Source organism: Mchenga conophoros, linkage group LG8, assembly GCF_057382185.1.
Source record: "Mchenga conophoros isolate Kocher_MC1m ecotype Shallow Benthic linkage group LG8, M_conophoros_male_GT1.1, whole genome shotgun sequence".
Taxonomy (NCBI): Eukaryota; Metazoa; Chordata; class Actinopteri; order Cichliformes; family Cichlidae; genus Mchenga; species Mchenga conophoros.
In genome coordinates, this window is record NC_140533.1 from 15724972 (window position 1) to 15746003 (window position 21032).

A 21032-nucleotide genomic window follows, 5' to 3' on the forward strand; every position below is an offset into this window, starting at 1 on the left:
TCGTGCATGATTTAGACCGGCACTTCAGTCAGCAGGGTAAGATTGAGTAATAAATACGGGGGTGATTTGTTTCAGTTTTGTGGTGTGAAGCAGAATTTATAAGATTTTTAAGTGGTTCTTGTTTCAGTTCAATAATATCAGTGTCATGTTTGGCTGTGTCACAGGCAAGCAGAAGTGGAGGACCCAAAATTGCAGGACTCTTGGAGATGGGAATAAACTGAAAACGCAGCTTTATTGCTGGAGGAATGATTCACGAAATAAAACTTACAAAAACAAAACTCTAAACCGAGGTGCTGGAGGACATTACAAACACACAGCAAGTTGAGGGTACGACGCGACACTGACACAGAGAAACACAGGGCTTAAATACACAGATGGCAGTAATCAAGGGATGAGAGACAGGAGGGGAACACACCTGGGAGAAATCACAGCTGGGAAACGTAAACTGAGCACACTCACATACGACACAGACCTTCACAATAAAACAGGAAACTCAGACACATGGAACCAGACAAGACATTGAACTAAACAAACAGATTTACAAACAGACGGGGTGACACCATAGATAGACAGATACAGACGCAGACTCAGAGGCAGACCGAATATAACACGTAGAACTCAAACAATAATAATAATAATAATAAATTGGAAAATGATAATAATAAACTTAAAGCGCTGGGTCACCGACCCAGGACCATGTCAAAAAGCAGTTACATTTGATTTACTTTTGGTTTTATCATAATATAGGGTGTGATCAAGCACGAATTTCAGCACTAGATGTGGTGCAGTAATTTCATTTTACTTAGATAAAAGGCATGCTTATTTCAGGGTCGTGCCGAATTGAAATTTCACATACAGGGGATCTTCTTTACATGAATTGCATTTGTCGCAGTGAGTATGAATAAATGACTAAATACAGTGAATTTTCTTGAGGGCGTGTTTTTAGGGATAATTATTACTGGTTTTATACATTCATATTGAGGACGGAGGATTGTGGCTAAGAGTGTGGAGAGAGGACGTGAAGACGGCTTTGCAGCTGCTGGGGGTGAGTAGCTGTGTGTGTGTGACAGGAACTTTGCATGCCCATAAAAGGCAACTGCCTGACTGTGTGAAGTATGCACCCAGAGAGAGAGAGAGAGTAAAATCTAGGCAGATGAAGTGAATGGATGTTTTCAGGAAAGAAATAGTAAGTGGATGTTTTCAGAAAAGAAATACTAAGTGAATGTTTTAGTGTGTTAATACACGTGGATTTCTCTCAACCTGGAAACCTGAGTACAGCGGCAAAAGGATAGATTAACAGAATTGGGATGACAGATAGGCCAAGCTTTGGCTCAAAATTTTACAGCTTGACCTCTCACTTTGTCCCCACTTTGTGACATGTTTTCTGCTGATTGATTAATACAAGTGATTAGTGAATGAAAGAAAATTCCTTTTTTGGGCTTTTAAACATGATGATAAGAATTTTAACATGTACCTGTGTTGTCCTGTCAACTTGGTGGGTTATGAGTTGATTATATGGTGAGAAAAAACAAAAAAAGGGGGAGAGAAGGCTGACACAGGGCCTGGTCCCGTTGTTTCTCCCCTCTCTGAATAACACAGCCAAAACAACATCATTTTCCTGTTCGTCTGTTTTTGTTTTGTTTTTGTTTTTTCTCTTTATGCTTGATTACAGGCTGCTTTGCCGGCTCTGAAAGCCGAGGCTGACCTGGACTCCTGCTCTCCCCTCTACCATCTTTGATGTGACCCTGACCAAATGCTACAGCAGCTGGACCCACAACAACAACCTGAAAATGTCAACAGCGCTGCAGGAAAACGATCTCATGCAGCGGAGACGGAGAGCGTTAAATCCAAGGCCCGTTTCACTACACGAGGGAGATTTCCAGACAGCTTCAGCTAACAGAGCTGTGACAAGACGCCCATTAAGCCCGGATGAAAAGTGAGGGCGAGCAAAAGAATGCTGACCTTAACAACTCTGTATTAAAACTGTGCAGGACAGTGACGGACCAACACGGATGATTGGGCAGCAAAAAGGGCGTGCCAGAGACAGGAGGAGTAACTGAGGTCAGGAGGCACCTCAGAATGGACAAAAGCACCAGAAGAAAATAAGCTGAAGGCAGAGGTGTCGGGGCTTGGCCAGGAGCTGACCTCTGAGAAGAGCCGGACAGCAGAGCTGCAGAAGGCCGTGGAGCAAAGCAAGGAAAACATCAATAAACTTCAATCTGATGTGTACGGAAAAGACTCTGAGGTTTCTGCCCTCAGTCAGAGCTCAAGGCATCAGAGCAGAAACTGAGCATGGCTCAGGAGGAGCTGGCTGCTAATCGAACCCATCAGTCAGGCTTGGAGTCCCAGATACTGGACTTGAAATCAGGCCGGAGCTTGCTGGAGCAGGAGGTCACCAAACGGAACGAGAAGCTCCAACAGCAGGAGCAAGCCCTGAAGGAGCTACAGAAGCAAAAGGGTCAAGTTAAGGAGGAGCTGGACAAGGAGAAGATGCAGGACACTGGAGAAAAGGACTGCCTCAATTGGGGCCAGAACCAGTATGGACAGAACTTTGAGCAGCAGCACCAATGAACGCAAAGGGACTGAAAAGGAGGAGGGCAGGACCCCAGGGCCCGCTTCAGGCCGTGGTTTACCCAGAACACCAGAACAGGAAAGTGATGAACACAAACACACACGAACACACACGAACACACACATCTACATACACTGACTCAGAATGAAGAGAAACACACATATGAACACATATGCACTCGTTGATTGAGTGAGAAATGACACACACACACCCGCACACAAATCGAAATGCTGATTCAATTCACTGAGAAGTGATCCACACACACATGCACACGTTTGTGCAATGAAGAGTGATACACACATACGCTGATGCAATGAAGAATGCTTTACTAACAAATGCTGCACACAAACATCCAAATACAGAATCTGTTACAACAACAAGAAGCCATTGATTGTTTATTGGCTAAATGCAGTTCATATCACCCAGAGGGCATTTGTGTAGATTTAAGGGACAAGGTCTAGAGCAGTTTGGTTATGAAAACAATGTCTGTGCGTGATGTCTGTTTATGGCTTAAGGCCTCGACTGAATTGTTTACTGTGCTTCACACAGCCTGGTAAGGAGCAGTGGTACAGAGTGAAAATGATGAATTAACGATGTGAGTTTTTCGGAGCGCCACATTTTTGTGATTGAGATTTAATTGAAGGAGGAACACACTGAAAAAAAAAAGAAAAAAGGGGCCAGCCCTCTGATTTACGTAAGCATCTCGCGTGTATTTAACACAATTGCCTCACGCTTTAAAGATCTGTACGAAATTCTGGTTTCCAGTGTGAAAGAAAAAGTCATGCAGTTATTAGAGCTAGGTTAATTGATGATTCTAAATTATCCGTGAATGTAAGTGTAAATGGTTGTTTGTTTCTATGTGATAGACTGGTGAGCTGTCCAGGGTGTACCCTGCCTTGTAACCTATCACTTCAGGGTTATTTCCCAGCCCTCCTGCAACCATAGGAGGATGGTAGTTGTTGTAGACCCATTCAATTTTTATGGTAACCAGGATCTAGACTTTGTTGAACCGTATGTAATATGAAGACAACATGTAGTATTTAAGTGACCAAGTAGTATTTGGATAAACGTGGATAAAAGTTATTGAATAGTGTTGAAGCTACGTGTGCCTGTCTGTGAGTCCAGCGTTTGGGTCCTCCTTCTCTCATCCATAACACTACTCCTGACAGTGGTATTCAGAATACAGTTACTTTGTTGAAATGAATGGATTACACGGCAGTATTTTCCCGTTTCATATGTTAGGCTATGCCCTCTCTATTTTTAGTTTCCATGCAGGTGGAAACCCAAACAAAACATGCATTAAGAGGCTCTAATGTCTGTGTCTCAATCTTGCGGCACATGTCACCTCTACTTGCGGCATAATAACGTGAAGAAATATTTTATAAAATTATTCACAAAAATGATTTAATATGAAGGCAATAGGCAGAGTGTTACAGGCATTGCCTTAAATAATGTAGCCTCATGGGCAGTGTAGTCTGTGCTGCAGGGAGAATGGACTGCCATACCCGTTATGCGTCTGTGAGCACCAGGAAGGGAGAAAAAGAGTAGAAAAGTACGAGCTGTCACTGAGCAGAAATGGGAGATGGAAGCATGTAAATATAATAATAACCACTGCAGCCAAAAAGAGTGCCTGACGAGCCAAGTTGTAAGCAAGCTATTAAGACTCGACTGTACACTGTGTTCGTGTTTTCCTCCGAAACAATAAGTTCCGTTGGAGCAGCCTTTCAACGCCTCTCTCTGTCTCTCGCTAGCAAAGTTGACCATGACGGCAAAGTAAAGCTAGTTTTCAGCTATGAGCCCGACACGAACCCCGAAGTATTAGCCAGAGGTCCCTTTACGGTTTTACGCCTTTACGGTTCGGAGCCGCGAACCTGTTTTACAGGTGCGGAATAGTTTTCTATAGGAGATAGCTGCAAAAAGTGCAGCCTTACCTAATGCCAACCTACTGTTACTCATTTTATATTAAGATTTAAAATCTAGTTGGTATTGGTATGGTAAATAACCTTCAGTAAAAGTAATAAGTCACATAGTAATAGTACATTCATGTAGTTGTAAAAAGCATGATAACATATTAAGTAATCCAAAGTATTCAGAATACGTTACTCTCATTGAGTAACGTAATGGAATACGTTACAAAATACATTTTGGGGCATGTATTCTGTAATCTGTAGTGGAATACATTTTAAAAGTAACCTTCCCAACACTGTACGTGGATAACGTCATAACTGAAGGAGATTTTGAGTGTGTGTTTCCCATCTAACCACTGGCTACCTGACTGGCCAAATATGAAATGATCTGCCACTATGTCAGCTGTGAAAAAAACCCCCAAATTGGCAAGTTTTGCTTTGTTATAGTTGTAACACTGCTTACTTGCATTGATTCACAGGTAAAGCAAGTTATTTGCACGCAATGTACCATCTCTGCTGTCACGTTTCACAATCAGTGAACATGTGAGTGACTCCTCTGGTAAAATGTTGGTTCATACTGATCATAAACCACACCTGTGCTCATTTTTCTGGTAGTTAAAGAAATGCATCATTAGTGACATGATAAAATGTAGCTTCTCTGTAAGAAGAAATTACATATCTGTAATACATAGTGTGCAATAATATATCATATTAAAATGTCAGCCACCACTGCACTCGTTTACTGGAAAAGTGGAACCTTTAACAAAGTCCGCAGACCCGGTCAGCTGCAGTCAACACTCTATCATGCACATGAGAGAGAGTACACACAGCAAGGTGCCGTCATGCAACGTCTGAAACAGAAGTGGAGCTCTCCTTTATGCATTACCAAGAAAAGGGAGGAAGTAAATGGCCTGTAAATGGCCTGTATTTATATAGCGCTTTACTAGTCCCTAAGGACCCCAAAGCGCTTTACATATCCAGTCATCCACCCATTCACACACACATTCACACACTGGTGATGGCAGCTACGTTGTAGCCACAGCCACCCTGGGGCGCACTGACAGAGGCGAGGCTGCCGGACACTGGCGCCACCGGGCCCTCTGACCACCACCAGTAGGCAACGGGTGAAGTGTCAGTCACAAACTGATACCACACATCACTTGGCCGACATGAAACCTAACTGAACAATGGTAATGCTGTTTTGTGCCCTTGGTGTTATCAACACCTGCAAAAGGAGTTGTTGTTTTGTTCTACTTTTGAGGCTGAAGTAAGTTCATCTAGTTTTAGACTGTTCAGTGGACGTTTCCATTGCAGTGTCACAACTAAGCAAATGCACAAGCACTTAAACACTTTCATTGAGAAGAACGGAAAATTTCCATCACACTATGATATCTGTGACAATTCATTATGATACACAGAGAGCAATAATATTTAATGCAATTATCACAACTGCTACTATTGTTCACATAAATCACATTATTACTGTAATCCCGAGTGGATTCACAGAGGACTTGAAATTAACAATAAACTCAGATGATTCAGTTATTATATTATATTATATGAATATTCATATAATATAATATAATGAATATGCCATTCAATCAGTTTTATAAATCCCTTATCAGTGCCTAAATTTGGCCAAACACCTAACGGTTAAAATGCAATGTCTATTCATTTTATTTTTTAAATGAATAAAGATGCTTCTTTCAGAGCTACACTGACGATGAGTTGAAAACCAATGCTTACTGTCTTCCTGTACTGTGCCATAATGTGATATATAATACAGCAAATGCCTGAAATCTAATCAAAAGCAGAGAGCACAAGGAAGTACCACTGGATTTAACCACTGGAAACCCCCATTATGAAAACACATTATCTTTCTGAAAGCATCCATCAGAAGATTAGTAGACTGTAGTTATACAGGCATGAACATGATCAGCATTGGTGTTTAAATAATGCTCTCTGGACCCAAACCTGTCATGTTGATGAGGCCCTCAAATGCAGTCCAAAACATGGGTGTGTCACGAACTGACGAGACAAGAGGCAAAACTAGATAAAAAAAAGAAAAAAAAAGCATGGATTTATTATATCCGATAACAAAACTAAAAAGTAAATATATTAAACTTGGAATGCCTGGAAATCCCTGAACACTTGAGACATGGAGACACATCGACAAGGGAAAAGCGGGAAACTGACACAATGGCTGTGTCCAAATTCAGGGGTAGCATGCTTCGAAGGACCCGACCCACATAGGGCGGGTCCTTCGAAGCAGGCTGGGAAGGCCCGGAAGTGAGCAGCTGTGAATTTGGACAGTCTTCTAGCCTTTGTTCAAGTCCGCCCTTACTTCTGCATTTTTTACAGTCACTAGCACCACAGCGCAAGAACTTTAGAATGGACCTAAAAATGTCACTCCGTTATTTTGTACATTTTTAATTCTCGAGGAGCTAGAAAAACTTGGACCTTTTGTCATGGTCCTTTTATATAGTCTGGGGTTTCTTCTTGGTTCATGTTTACTAGTGTTTTTGTTTTGTATTTCTTGTTCTTAGGTTTTGGTCCCTGTGCTCCTCATGTTACTCTGTGCTCCTTCCATTTAGTGTCCAGTTATCCCTGCCCGTGTGTGCCTTCCGTACTCTGTCAGTGTCTCTGAGTTCAGTCAGTGTATTTCCTGTTTTACTTTGAAGGTCCGTGTCTGATATCAGTGTGTTCTGTTTGCGTGCTCCGTCTCGTCACGTTAATTAGGTTTGTCTCCCTCCTGTGTGCAGTTTCCCCATTTCCCTCTTTGTATATTTAATGTGTTCTCCTGTGTTCGTTGTCAGTCCGTCTGCATATACATGTGTTTCATTCTCCGTGTGCATAGATGGATGATATTTCTGCATAGATGTAAAAATATCACAAAGCTGAAAACAGGGTTATTTTTGAGTTAACAAAAAAGCTTAGTTACACAGATGAAGTGTATAAAAATTAAGTCCTTTCACAGTGTATTAGTATAGTTTACTTAAGCTTAATAATCAGAATAATGCTTTGATGTCATAAAATAAATTAAATCATACCTTTCTACTAAAACTGTTTGTTGTTCTCCACCTTTTCTTTAACCAAACCAGACCATTGTACTGCAGGATTGACCTGAGTGTCCAAGTCCTGGACCGTTTTTTTTTTTTAAATCAGGAGGATCCCAAGCCTGATTTTTGTTGATGTATTATAAATATTCTTGTTTCATTGTTATTGTTTCTTTATTCTCATTAAATAAACATCCATTTAAAATTGTTCAAAGTTAGCGTTATGTTCATACATGTTAAAAATACTTGTAAATATTTTTGTTCAGTGACAATTACTGTTTGTTTTAATCAATTTATTCATACCATAAAACTTTTATTTTTTATTTTTTTTGTGTCCCGTTTGGATCTTTAGCCATCAGAATTGTTGTCTTAAGGCCAAGAAAGATGCCAAGCGGATTTATTTTACCAAGTGGATCATCATGGCCTTGCCATATTGGTCCATTTGATTGACCTTTATTATAATTATGAATTTATTTTATTTTCAGTTGCTACAAACGGGACAGACATGACTGGGGGATAGGACAGGGAGAAAGAATGAAAGAAAGAGAGGGAGAGAAAGAAAACCAAAGGGGAGAAGAGACGGTGAGAAGGGGGGGAAGAAAGAAAAAAAAACAAACAACAAAAAAAAAAATAAAACACCTGGGTCACCTGTATGGAGAAAAAAAACAGAAGAGAAAGCAAACAACAAAGAACAACATAATAAAAAAAAATGGCACCATCACAATAAACTAGCTAGCAGTAGATATCAGTAGATACTAAATAATAAACGATATTGTGCAGCACGCAAGATAGACAGCGCACAATGTGCTTTGAGGCAGCAGCCAAGAAAGCTGTAGTCCGCGTCTGTGAATACCCGTGTGTACACCTGTGTGCATACCTGTGTGGATCAGCATGCTTGCATTCCAAAGGTTTCTCCATGTAACGATCTGCTAGGGAGTGTGGGGAGCCACAGCCCCGTCCTCCAGGGTATGAAGCAGGTATGGAGGAGATCAAAACTCCAGACATCCAGAGGCCCCCAGAACACAAGAGACCAAGGAAGACTAACAGAGGGGCAGCCGCGCCACTGTCCCAGTAAGAGCTGAGGAGAGTCCCAGATGAGGGCTCACTCAGCAGCCGCGGAGCAGAAGCCAGGGGGAGTTGCAGTGACGCGCCCGTGAGCTCTGCCGGCAGCCAGCTGTGCCTGAGTGACCACCCCACCCCACCATAAAACTTTTAAACTAATGCAATACATATTATAACATAAATATATTCAAATACATAAATTTCTTAATGCATTTCTCATTTTGGAACAAATGAGGTGAATATAAACAACGCAACAACTCTTAGAAATTGCACATTTATTAACTTGTGTTCTTAAGAATTATCTTCTTGATAACACACGTACATACTTTTTTTTAAGTAATCCCATTTCTTTCTGGCCTGCAAAGGGGTGACTTTCCCCTGCAGGCCCATCTTCTCCAGTATTGTCCTTATCACACACGAAAAATAAGAGATGAGAGAAAAACATGACAACTATGTTTCTCCTCTCGTTTTAGTAAATTGAGCCATTTGGCCTTTGTTCCCTAAAGCATATCACAAAAAGGTTAATTCGAAAACATCTAAATTAGCTGTATGTAAGCAGCAATACATGACAAAACGGGACCCACCATACAAGCTCATTAACAGGCAATTTTTACGAAGATTTTTTTAATAAACAAAAAACATGTCTATACAAATGCCCAAAGCCTAACAACACAACCGCTATAAAAATGTAACTTTTGTACCACCAGATTTTCATATACTTTAATTTAAAAGTGTTTTTCTCTCCTGCATAAACCACGATTGTTATTAGAATAAAATTCTCCTGTATGGCCCGCACTAAATCCTGGGATATGTTGGGCCACAAAAGATGTGCCTGACCCGTCCTTCAAATCTGGGGAAAACTAGGACGCATTTGTTGCTGCATTTGGAGGAAACTTCGAATTTGGACAGCTTTGTTGCGTCGCTGCGACGTAATTGCTACAAATGCGGCCATCAAAGCATGCTACCACTGAATTTGGACATAGCAAATGTATATGCATGAGGAGAGTAAGTGGAAACACATGGGGAACACAGCAGGAATGAATTAGACATGACAAGACAGGGGAAGCAAAACTGAACACACCGAACGCAGGATGAGACTGTCAAAATAAAACACGAAGTAAAACAATGAGACCATGACTAAGACATAGGAACTTGACACAGGAAGAGGCGCACGGGAACGCACATCAGACTGCAGTGACAAAAAACACAAGCAGGGGAACATGGAAACAGATAGAGTCAAACACAAAGACATGACTAAGACATGGAAAATGGAAGTTGTTGAACCAGACCCTTGACAGGGCAGGTCATGGTGATGGGAGTGTTGCCAGCAAAAGGGTCATCGCTATTGTTGTGGAATTTTTAAATAAACTGCAAACACCTGGTGAGCGTCTTTTTGAAGTAGGTTTAATTACATACTGCAATATGGAAAGAAACATTCTGATGAAACGCCAAATTGGTCTCTAACAATGGCCACCGCCCTGATCTCTTATATTAACACACAGACAAAAACATTCCACAACACATCACGTGAGTCTATACCTTCAGTTTAGCTCATCCTTAAAACCTTCTCTTCAAAGAATTACGGCCATGCCGTCACCTCCCTACCTCCCAGAGACAAACACCAGGACCCCACTACCTATCAGTCCAACACCCCTGCACATACGGCACCTGGATGTCTCTGGCCTGCTCACAATGGCCCCACTGTTGTGTATGGAAACTTAAGACATATATGTGACGGTATCCCAAGTGACAAAGTGATATTACTATTATTATTGCTAAAGTGATAGTGTTATAATATGTGATCAATGCATAGAATAAAGAAATTTTCCACTACAGTTCCACCCTTTGTGATTACCCAAAAATAACATAAAAATATGGGAATTTATTTTCTAGCTCCCCTACATCATTACACGCTCAAGGAATTTTCACAATGTGCATTCTCACTACAGTCAGAAGGAAAAAAAACAATTTCACTCTTTAATTTTTATCCTCGCCCTCACTATCCTCTCCTCTGAGTCTGAATCTCCACCCTTTGGTCATTTCCAATCATCTTCATAGTCTAACCTTCATATGCAAAAGATAACAGTAATAATACAAAAAAAAAAACTTCACAAAAAAAATATGAAACAGCATTAGTTGTTCATCTGCTAAAACAAAGCTTCAAGTTACCTTACATCAAGTTGTTCACTCATGAGAATCTGAAGCAATTCAGTGTGAGACATGTTTCTCCTCTTTATCATTAGATCCATCAACCCATGGATGTTTGCCATCTGGACAGGGCATGTTCCAAGTTTGTGTATAGATGCACCTATCTATAGATGCACAAACATAACATTTTCAGATATTTTGGTTTACAAGTTTACAAAACTCTGTTCACAACTACGCATTCTGATTTACAAGTACAAAATATTTATGACCACAATTTGAGCTCATACATGTCATCAGCCCTTCACAGTCCCCTCACGTGTATCATTGCTGATAGTGGAGCCTCTCACGCAGCATATTTAAGTATCCACTGAGACCAATATGACGTCATATCAAAAAACAAAAAACACAAATCTTTATGACTTTGGAATGGATTGACCCGCTGCAATCCTTTTAGACAAAGGGACTCACCATTCTATGTTATCTGTGACCCAGATAGGTGAATTTCCCCGAAGCCCATTGTAATCTGGAGAAGCTCACATTACATTTGCTCTCAGTAAGATATTTTATAGCGCTTTTAGTTTCAGCCTTGCAGGCTTGCTTAAAAGAGAGCTGATAATAAAATTCTCAACACAAAATATCATCCCCTGGAGGGATGACACCTGACAGGTTTTCCTTTCAGCGCACTGTAAAAAAAAAAAAAAAAAAAAAAATTCGGCCTAGTTTAAGACATGTCCAAGCATAACTTTTCTCTGACGCTATCCCAAGCGATAACCCGCAATAAAAGTGTTGACATCCTGGGTGCGACAGAATTGCCTCTGCAGCTATTTAGACAAAACTTTTCTCAAGGAAAATGACAAATATCTGACATTAAAGAATAGCTGCAGTTATAAGCACTACCCCAATCGGGCCAGGAGTGACATGTTTAGCCGCACGTTCTCCTTAAATTGTTGGCTGTCTGAGTGGTGTCCAAAAACGATGTGGGCTTTATATATAATTGGGAAACTTTCTGGAGGAAACCTGGTCTTGTTAGGAGAGATGGCATCCATCTCACTTTGGATGGAGCAGCTCTCATTTCTAGAAATCTGGCCAAATGTATTAAACCCCCCAAATGACTATCCAGAGTTGGGACCAGGAAGCGGAGTTGCAGTCTTACACGTCTCACTGTAGCTTCTCTCCTCCTGTTATCCCCCAAAACCCCATCCCCTTAGAGACTGTGTCAGCTCCCAAACAGACAAAAAACAAACAAACTAAAAACCAGCAAAAAAAAAAAGACTTAAAAGACAAAAAAATCACAAAGAAAGAACAATACAGTATCCACATCTAGGTCTCTCTCCTCCAAGTCTCTGTTAGTACATGACTTAATAATTGACCAACAAATCGATTTACTCTGCCTTACAGAAACTGGTTGCTGCAGGATGATTATTTTAGTTTAAATGAATCAACACCCCCGAGTCAGTCTAACTATCAGAAACCTCGAAGCACAGGCCGAGGGGGTGGTGTGGCAGCAATTTTTCACACCAGCCTATTAATCAACCAAAGACCAAGACAGACGTTTAATTCATTTGAAAGCCTGATGCTTAGCCTTGTCCACCCCAGCTGTAAAACTCAAAAACCAGTCTTATTTGTTATCATCTATCGTCCACCTGGCTACAAATGACTGAAAGATTAATAGGCTCTGTTTTGAGTTTTGTTCAAAAAACAATGACTTCAAATAGGGAAAAATATATATCACATATGCAGGACACCTTAAACTACTTTTTTAATTAAGCAGCAAGGCAGAACAAAGTCAGGGCTGTATCAAGACACGAGTACTAAACCCCAATTCAACCAGACCCAGAACCGATCCGGAATTAAAACAGGACTACAACAGTTCAAAATCAGGACTACTGAGGACTTAACCAAGACAGAACCAGAATCAGAACTAGATGATAGTAGCACTAAAAATCATCATAGACCTGCACTACACTTATTTTTTTAATTCTACCAAAGTCCACTATTTAGATTGAAAAAAGTTTATATAATTATTTAGCCTTGTTGTGCAAACAAGCCTGCATAACTTAATAAATGTAGAATTTGAAAAATAGCAAACCTAAAAAGAAACACTAGGTACGAGATACATGAGAACCTATGATACGGTGATACTTTTGGTAAACAACCATTTGACTAACATGTGTGTCTCACCTGCTCTTGTTCATCTCTGTTCTGTCCTCATTCTCCATCTCCCTCTCTGTTCCTCTCTCTCCCTCTTTGTGCTGACAATCATCAACTATACAGTTGAAACCAGATATTTATGTACTCTTCAGATAAAAACACAAACACTTTTTTAATTGTAACATCAAATCAGACTAAATGTTTATTTTTTTAGATTGATAAATATAAAAAACATATTTGTTAACTTTAAGAGTAAAGAGATAAACTATCTGTATTTCTTAATTGTAAATGGCACCAAATTGTATTCAAAATTGAGCCACACTTATGGAGCTCCACAATTCTTTTTCTGGTGTTTTGGTTGACATCTCTTGATTTTCCCATTTCAAAGAAACAGGCTCTGTGTTTTGCCTTATATGCATCCACAGCTGTGCCACCAATTTGCTCACATGGACTCTACTAACCTATCAGAAGCTTCTTCAGCTCAGAATGGAATCGTCTGGAGTTTTCTTATTAATTAACAATAAACTTAGTGTATATGTACTCCTAAATTTGATGAAAGTGATAAAAAAACAGACAGCTCTCTCTTTATTCTGACATTTAACTAATTCAAAAGATATTTCAATATTTATTTATCCAAAACAAAACAAGTTTACTCTAAATTGATGTTGTACAGTAAAAAGATGTTCTTGTGTTTTCCATAAAGTGTATGTAAATATCTGGTTTCAACTGTGGAAATACTGCTATGTATTGAAGTTCCTCTTGTTTTGCATAGAAATATACTGAACAACAACTGAAAATATGAAATAAACACACATGTAAGCTAAGACTCTCTAAAGAAACAGCATTGTTGTTGTTCGGCTTTTCATTTCGCCATTTGTTGATTCACTTGAAGAGCAAGTAACGTAATATGGGTCAAGTGATCAGTTTGATATCAATCTTTCGTGATACACCGTCATATTTACATTATTTGTACAGTACGAATGATTTGCTTTGGTACCTGGTCGAACTTCAGTTCTCCTCTGTCTGCCTAGCTCCATTTCTCCAACAGCGCACTCATAGGCAGAAGCTGCCCCGCCCCGCTTAGTGCCTGAGCTCGGATCATACCAATATTAGGGGGGATTTAAGGTAACTTACCCAACACTGCTTGTAGTTATGGAACGCCAGGACTGCCATAATGAATTAATTAAATACACCATTAAATAATTAATTAAATGTGGCAATAATTAATTAAAATTGGAATTAATTAATTAAATAAATAGTTATGACACATGTAATTAATTAATTATTGACACATTTAATTAATTATTTATGTATTTCACATTTTAATTAATTATTGACACATTTAATTAATTATTTAATGATATATTTATTTATTTCATTTTGGCAGTCCTGGCGCCTGGCTCTCATCATGAAATAATTTTATCTGTCAGCCTCACCCATCAAACTCAGGAGGCGGGGTTAACGCTGCCCATGCAGCTTCTCTAACATTTGATTGGTTGCCGTGCAAAGTAAGTCAAAACAGGTCGATCCTAGATAATCGATTGCTTGTGTAGACTTGGGGCAGCCAGGTATCCCAGAATGCAGATCAAATCACAGGCAGCAATGGTGGTGGTGTAGTTTTAAAATACCCCGTTTTTCTGTCACCAGCTACACTTTTAACAGTGTTTTAGCCGCGAATGTCACGCCGTATGTCTGGTCAGGTTGTCAACATAGAATATGTTTGCAAAAGTGCTCAGATGTTTTCAGAGATTTCACTAGCTCTGCTAACAATTAGCATGCAGAGTGCACCGAGGGGGTTACGTTAACCGGTTTGTTTACATATTCCACTCTCCGTGTTCCACATGTTGCATTCGCAGATTCTCATTTTCACCGAACGATCGTCTCTTTCCGCCTGGTCTTGTGTCTCTGTGCTTCTGTAACATAAAGAACGAGCTGACATTTTTCTCACGAAACCAGCGATCAGCTCAACAGACCCTCAGTTTACCTGCATGCATTCTCCTCCTCATCTGTCAGCTGTTTAACACCTGCTGCTAATTCAAGAAACACGCCTACGTTACCTGGTGATAGTCACAGTTTAACTGGGCAGCCGGTGCTCGATATAAAGCAATGTCAGCGCATTTTTCTGCACAAGATAAGTAAATATAGTGTTTTCCCCGAGCGCAGAGCTGCTGGAGCTTGTTTCCTTACAGAGCACTTTATAGGCGAACAGCTTCATCAGCGGCTGATGTCCAATCACCGGCACACAGCTTTGAAACCTCAGCTGAGTTTTAGCTCTCAGTGGTTAAACGCTGGACTTCATTCACTCAGGTTCTGTCTGTCGGGTCACGTTTACTTCGCTGTTTTATTTACAACTGAGCAAATCGGTTTGGCTGAGGTTAAAGTTACGTTTCATAACTGCATAGTTTCACAGACGTTTAATGGTTCACTGGCACATGTGTTAGACTGAACTATCATCTAAATATCATCTGTTTTTTAATAGTTATTCAACTGTATTCTAAGCACCAGCTGTCTGTTAGAATGTGATTTTTTTTCTCTCTCTGTTGGCAGAGGTATAAAAATGCGCAGGAAAATCTGACGTGCATGGCGAACTTCACCGACGATATTTAGGGAGGAATAAACACACATCAAACATAAATGAACCATTTGCCTGTCTCCATAATTGAGAGCATTTTCTCTTCTTATGTCAACTCTCTCTCTCTCTTTTTTTTTTTTTTTTTTTTTGCTTTTTCGGTCATGTTATGTTTACCTGTCAAAGGCTTGTTACAAACTATGAAACACATCGTGCAGACTTCTGGATGTTAGAAGAAAACTAATACTGCTCATGAATGAGACTAAAGGCAGGAAGGTGTCCTTTAAAACTAAACATGTTAATAGGACCTCCCTATTTATATCATAGTTTATGATATAGCACGTGTATTTCAGTAATAGCTGAGGCCACTATACGTGCTGGCCTCATATCAAATGTGAAGGCAGACTGAGTCTATGTTTTTTATATCTAATCTTCCTTTTCAAACATTTAAACAGCAGCGAGTCTGCAGCTGAGGGAATACAAACTCAAATTGTCGGAACAGGTTTGCTCGTTTCTTGGATTCATTTGGTGATTTATTAAATGTATAACTGTTATTCTAATCTGCTGCTGAGTCTCTTACACTTTTCTTTATGCTGTATATTTTCACATCTCTGGAATAGTTGGAAGTTAGATAGTCAGGTGGGAAACTTTGTGTTAACTCATGGAGCTGAGGATATCGTGGATATCGTGGACATGCTGACCTCGCTGCGTGGTGTACAGAGCGAGGTCAGCATGATTAATATTCACAATAAAAATATTAGCCGAACATCATGAAGTCTGTATGTGTTTCATAGTGTCGAACAACCTTTGTACAGTTAAAGCCAGCAGTTACTACATGACAGAAACACCAACGTTATCTCTTTTATGTGTTTATACACAGGTCAGGCTGATTACTGAACAAAAACCCAAAGATCAGATGTTAAACAGATTTATTTGCTCTCTCTCCTCCTTAAACATGTTTTTAATGTTAGTTATAATTCAGAATTGGCGACTGAAACACGTAGGACACATAAGAACATCAGGAAATAAAACACCGATAAATATAACCTCAGTAAAAGAAGTCAGCGGGGGTTACTACAGCTGTGTACCGGGGCCTGCGCTTTGTCGGTGGGATTGCTTGCGAGGCGAGCGGGTCTATCCCACGCTTTGCCGTGAGACTGGGACGACATCTCCGAAATCATCGAAACACTTTTGCAAAGAGGCTGTATCTTGACAAACTGACCAGACACATGAAGATTAAACCACTACATTCTCGGCTAAAAAAATATTAAAACGGTATTTGGTAACACACAAACAGGGTTTTTCAAAGCTCAGTTCTGTTAGCTTCCACATGCCGGTTGTTGTGTGCTAGAAACAATGGCCACCAGGCCAAAGCAATGGTTTTGACTCGATCAGCGTTAACCCCGCCCCCTGAGTTTGATGGGTGAGGCTGACAGATAAAATTATTTCATGATGAGAGCCAGGCGTCAGGACTGCCAAAATGAAATAAATAAATATATCATTAAATAATTAATTAAATGTGTCAATAATTAATTAAAATGTGAAATACATAAATAATTAATTAAATGTGTCAATAATTAATTAATTAAATGTGTCAATAATTAATTAAAATGTGAAATACATAAATAATTAATTAAATGTGTCAATAATTAATTAATTACATGTGCCATAACTATTTATTTAATTAATTAATTCCAATTTTAATTAATTATTGCCACATTTAATTAATTATTTAATGGTGTATTTAATTAATTCATTATGGCAGTCCTGGCGTTCCATATGTAGTGCCATATCACCACATTAGTGCACTTCGCTCTCGCACTGCAGGCTTACCTGTTGTTGCTAGAGTATTTAAAAGTAGAATCGGAGGCAGAGCCTTCAGTTTTCAGGCCCCTCTTCTATGGAACCAGCTTCCAATTTGGATTCAGGAGACAGACATTATCTCTACTTTTAAGATTAGGCTTAAAACTTTCCTTTTGCTAAATCATATAGTTAGGGCTGGATCAGGTGACCCTGAATCCTCCCTTAGTTATTCTGCCTGTGATTCTTCTTCAGTCACCTTTCTTACTCACTATGTATTAATAGACCTCTCTGTGTTGAATCATACTTGCTGTTAAACTTTGGCTCTCTTCCACAGCATGTCCTTTGTCCTGTCTTCCTTCTCTCTCCCTAACCCGTTGCAGCAGATGGCCGTCCCTCTCTAAGCCTGGTTCTGCTGGACGTTTCTTCTTGTTAAAAGGGAGTTTTTCCTTCCCGCTGTCGCCAAAGTGCTTGCTCATAGGGGGGTCATTTGATTGTTTGTTTTTTTTCTGTATGTATTATTGTAGGGTCTACCTTACAATATAAAGCACCTTGAGGCAGCTGGTGCTTTTGATTTGGCACTGTATAAATATAATTTAATTTAACTGAATTGATTTGAGCTACAGCTGGAGTCCACTACTTGACTTGATGAATTTCAGTGTTTCAGTGTGCAGAAGACACCCATACATTTTTTTTTCTGTCATGTAGAGTCAGCATGGACAAGAAAAAGCCAGAGCTTCTCAATTTACTTAATGCAGCAAAACTGATGAGGCAAAAACATTTTGTCTTCCTCCACTCCTTCCTCCTGACTGTAAGTACAGTATTTACCATCACTTGTATTTTGAGAATGGTTTACTGTGTCAGCAGTAAACCCTTTGTCCGGGATCTGTTCTATGGTTGCTAAAGTTACTGCTTGACTATTAACCATGGTAACGGTATCTGATATCATTCTTCTTGAATATCCTTTGATAGAGTATTAGATTACATTTCTTAGGTAAATATCCCCAACTATATAAAGCCTTGTGTGTCCCCTGCAGTCTCAAATGAGCGTGAGAGACTCACAACTAATATTACATCAAGATTCAACAGATTCATCTGAATTTAGCTCTCCACTTAGGTTATAAATTAAACAAAAAATTAATTTTCCCTTTTAAATGAAGAGATCTGATTTGACTGAATGGCAGGTCCAATCATGTTTTTTGTGCTGCTTTTTGGAATGACAGGTTAGTAATTGTATTTATGTTCCTTTAATCCATTTTATGGTGTGTTTATTTTTGCCTACGTGATCACTCAAAGTTTTTGGATCAGAAATAAAATCTTGCAATCTTGGAAAACATAATTTTCTGCTTTGCATTTTATTTATTTGTGTTTTTTTCATGTATAGGTGTGACTGCTCAGGTTGTCAGTAAGTTTGTGTCTTCTCAAAACCTTCTCTAAAGATTTGACTTTCATCAGTTTATCCTCAATTTATATCACATTTACACATACATAGGAGTAAAGACTGAAAGCCAGCGATGAATGTTTTATATTTATGTTTCCAGAATATTAACCATATAGGCCTTTTCTGTCTTTTTCATGGTCTACCTAATTGCTTCTTAGGACCTCTTTACCCAACATCTGGAACTGCAAGCTCTGCGATAGATGATGGAAGTTCTCCAAAGATTACCCTGCTAAGACCTTTTTTCTATTTTGGGAGGACATATAACAGCATTTACGTATGTAAAATTAACAGTAACAATTCATTTACTACATTTGTACCATAAAAATATTTAGCTGTCTAATTAAACTTCCTGCCACTAATTACAATATAAAACCTGGTTTGCAAAACAAAATCTGAATCTGTTTATCTAGATGTTGTGACAGGAAATATTCTTTTCTTTTCAATTTTTTTTTAGGTCAATCATAATGGACACCTAACATTTACTGGTCCACTAAGTGAATTTATAAGTCAGAGGTTCCCACAACGTATTTGCAAGAATGTTTTTATTTTCCCTTTTTTTTCAGGTCAATCACAATGGACACCTGACCTTTGACGCACCATGGTATAGCTATGTACCCCAACTGATTCCAATGCATGGATTAAGAGACATCATCGCTCCATTCTGGACAGATTTAGACAACAGAGGAAATGGTCAGATCTACTACAACCAATACACCAGTGGCAGTGTTCTCCAGCAAGCTACACGGGACATCAATCAATACTTTCCAGGACTGAACTTTAATGCCAACTGGGTCTTTGTTGCAACTTGGTTTGAGGTGGCCTATTATCCCACAAGCGGAACAGTAAGTCAGCTTCCAAAATTTGGAATTAAATTATGTGCTTATGTGTGATGTGTACGTGAAAGTCTGTTGCCTACTAACTCAGGAACAGTAGGTTAGTGTAATCTAGTGTCATCTTCCAGACATAAAGACATGAATTCCTGTGACAGATTTCATACAAAGATTATTTTTCAATATTGTGCTTTTTTATAAAAAAAGTGATACCTGAAGATTACCTAAAGCATTTCATATTAAGAAACTAAGGTGGTTAATAGTAATTATCTGAAATCTAGACCATTGAAATTGAAGCACAAATTATGAATTAATACATTTGATACGGTGATACATGAAAAGTGTATCATAACAAAATTAGGTGTAAATCCAGCAGAACACTGATCAAACAGAACATATAGTAAACTGAATTCATATTTTCCAGCGCACTACTGTCCAAGCTGTGCTGATCTCTGGAGGCCACTATTCATTTGTGCTGATGAACTACGGTATAATAGCCTCAACAACACTGAGAATTCAGGTCAGACCTACTATAGTCAATGCTCTGCATAGTCACTAATGAAAACACATTCATTATTTCTAAATGCATTAATCATATTCTTGTGACTCACATTTGTAGGCTGGTTATGATACAATTGGCTCCACTCACTATTATGTCCTCCCTGGATCATTCACCAGTGCTGCATCAGGGAGTAACTCAAATTTTCGCCTTAGCAGCAACGTCAATGAACCAGGTCGCTGGGCCTTCCGGACAGACCATGGATCAACAGGCTGCACTTTTAATGGTAAGACCGCAGGATACAGAAGGCAACTGCTTCTGCAGCCTTTATGTTAGATATCATTACAGTCATGTGCAACTGTAAAAGGCAAGGCAACAATTCTAACCACAATGCATTCAGGTGCAATGAGGTTGAGGTTATTAACATCAAAGTCTCTGACTGTTTTTCCCTAATGTTGTTGCAATCAATAATTCATGAAGGAATTTCAAAGAGAAATCAGCTTTGAAATTATTAGTTGGAGGCTAAAAAACATTCTTTTTACCTGCTTAAAGGATGTTTAGCCCATGAATTCCGAGGTTTTGAAAGATTTTCAATGGCAACATATGGCAAGCAAAGAATAAAGAATGCTAGAGAGAGAAGCCATTCCCAACAAAGTGACTTATCCTAAGGCAGACCTACCCAAAGTGTGGGACCCGCCCCCTAGGGGGGGCGTAGAGCCATTGCAGGGGGGGGGCAGTGTTGCCAACTTAGCGACTTTGTCGCTATATTTATATATATAGTTTTCAGACCCCTTAGCGACTTTTTTTCTAAAAAAAGTTGCTAAAAAAAGACGTGAAAACGCTTATCGCTTTTACTCTCAAAAAGCAGCGGGTGCTGTAACGCAGTCAGTTCTTCTTTTACTCTTTTACTCTTATGCTGTTTTGTGGATCACAAGGTTTAAAACTACTTATAAACACACACACAAAGTAACTCCACCAGAGTGCCTATTTCGTGTCA

The 21032-nt window shown here is 39.3% G+C and overlaps 1 protein-coding gene across 1 annotated transcript in view; it reads left to right on the top strand.

Moving 5' to 3' along the window:
• Nucleotides 1-1929: 1929 nt before the first annotated feature.
• Nucleotides 1930-21032, top strand: part of LOC146568481 (alpha-tectorin-like) — a 36179-nt gene continuing 17076 nt past the window's right edge. The window contains exons 1-6 of the mRNA XM_085283545.1: nucleotides 1930-1974; nucleotides 2260-2458; nucleotides 18865-18980; nucleotides 19270-19548; nucleotides 19961-20056; nucleotides 20156-20321. Of these exons, the coding sequence (XP_085139671.1) occupies nucleotides 1930-1974; nucleotides 2260-2458; nucleotides 18865-18980; nucleotides 19270-19548; nucleotides 19961-20056; nucleotides 20156-20321 (901 nt within the window). The remainder of the gene's footprint in view (nucleotides 1975-2259; nucleotides 2459-18864; nucleotides 18981-19269; nucleotides 19549-19960; nucleotides 20057-20155; nucleotides 20322-21032) is intronic.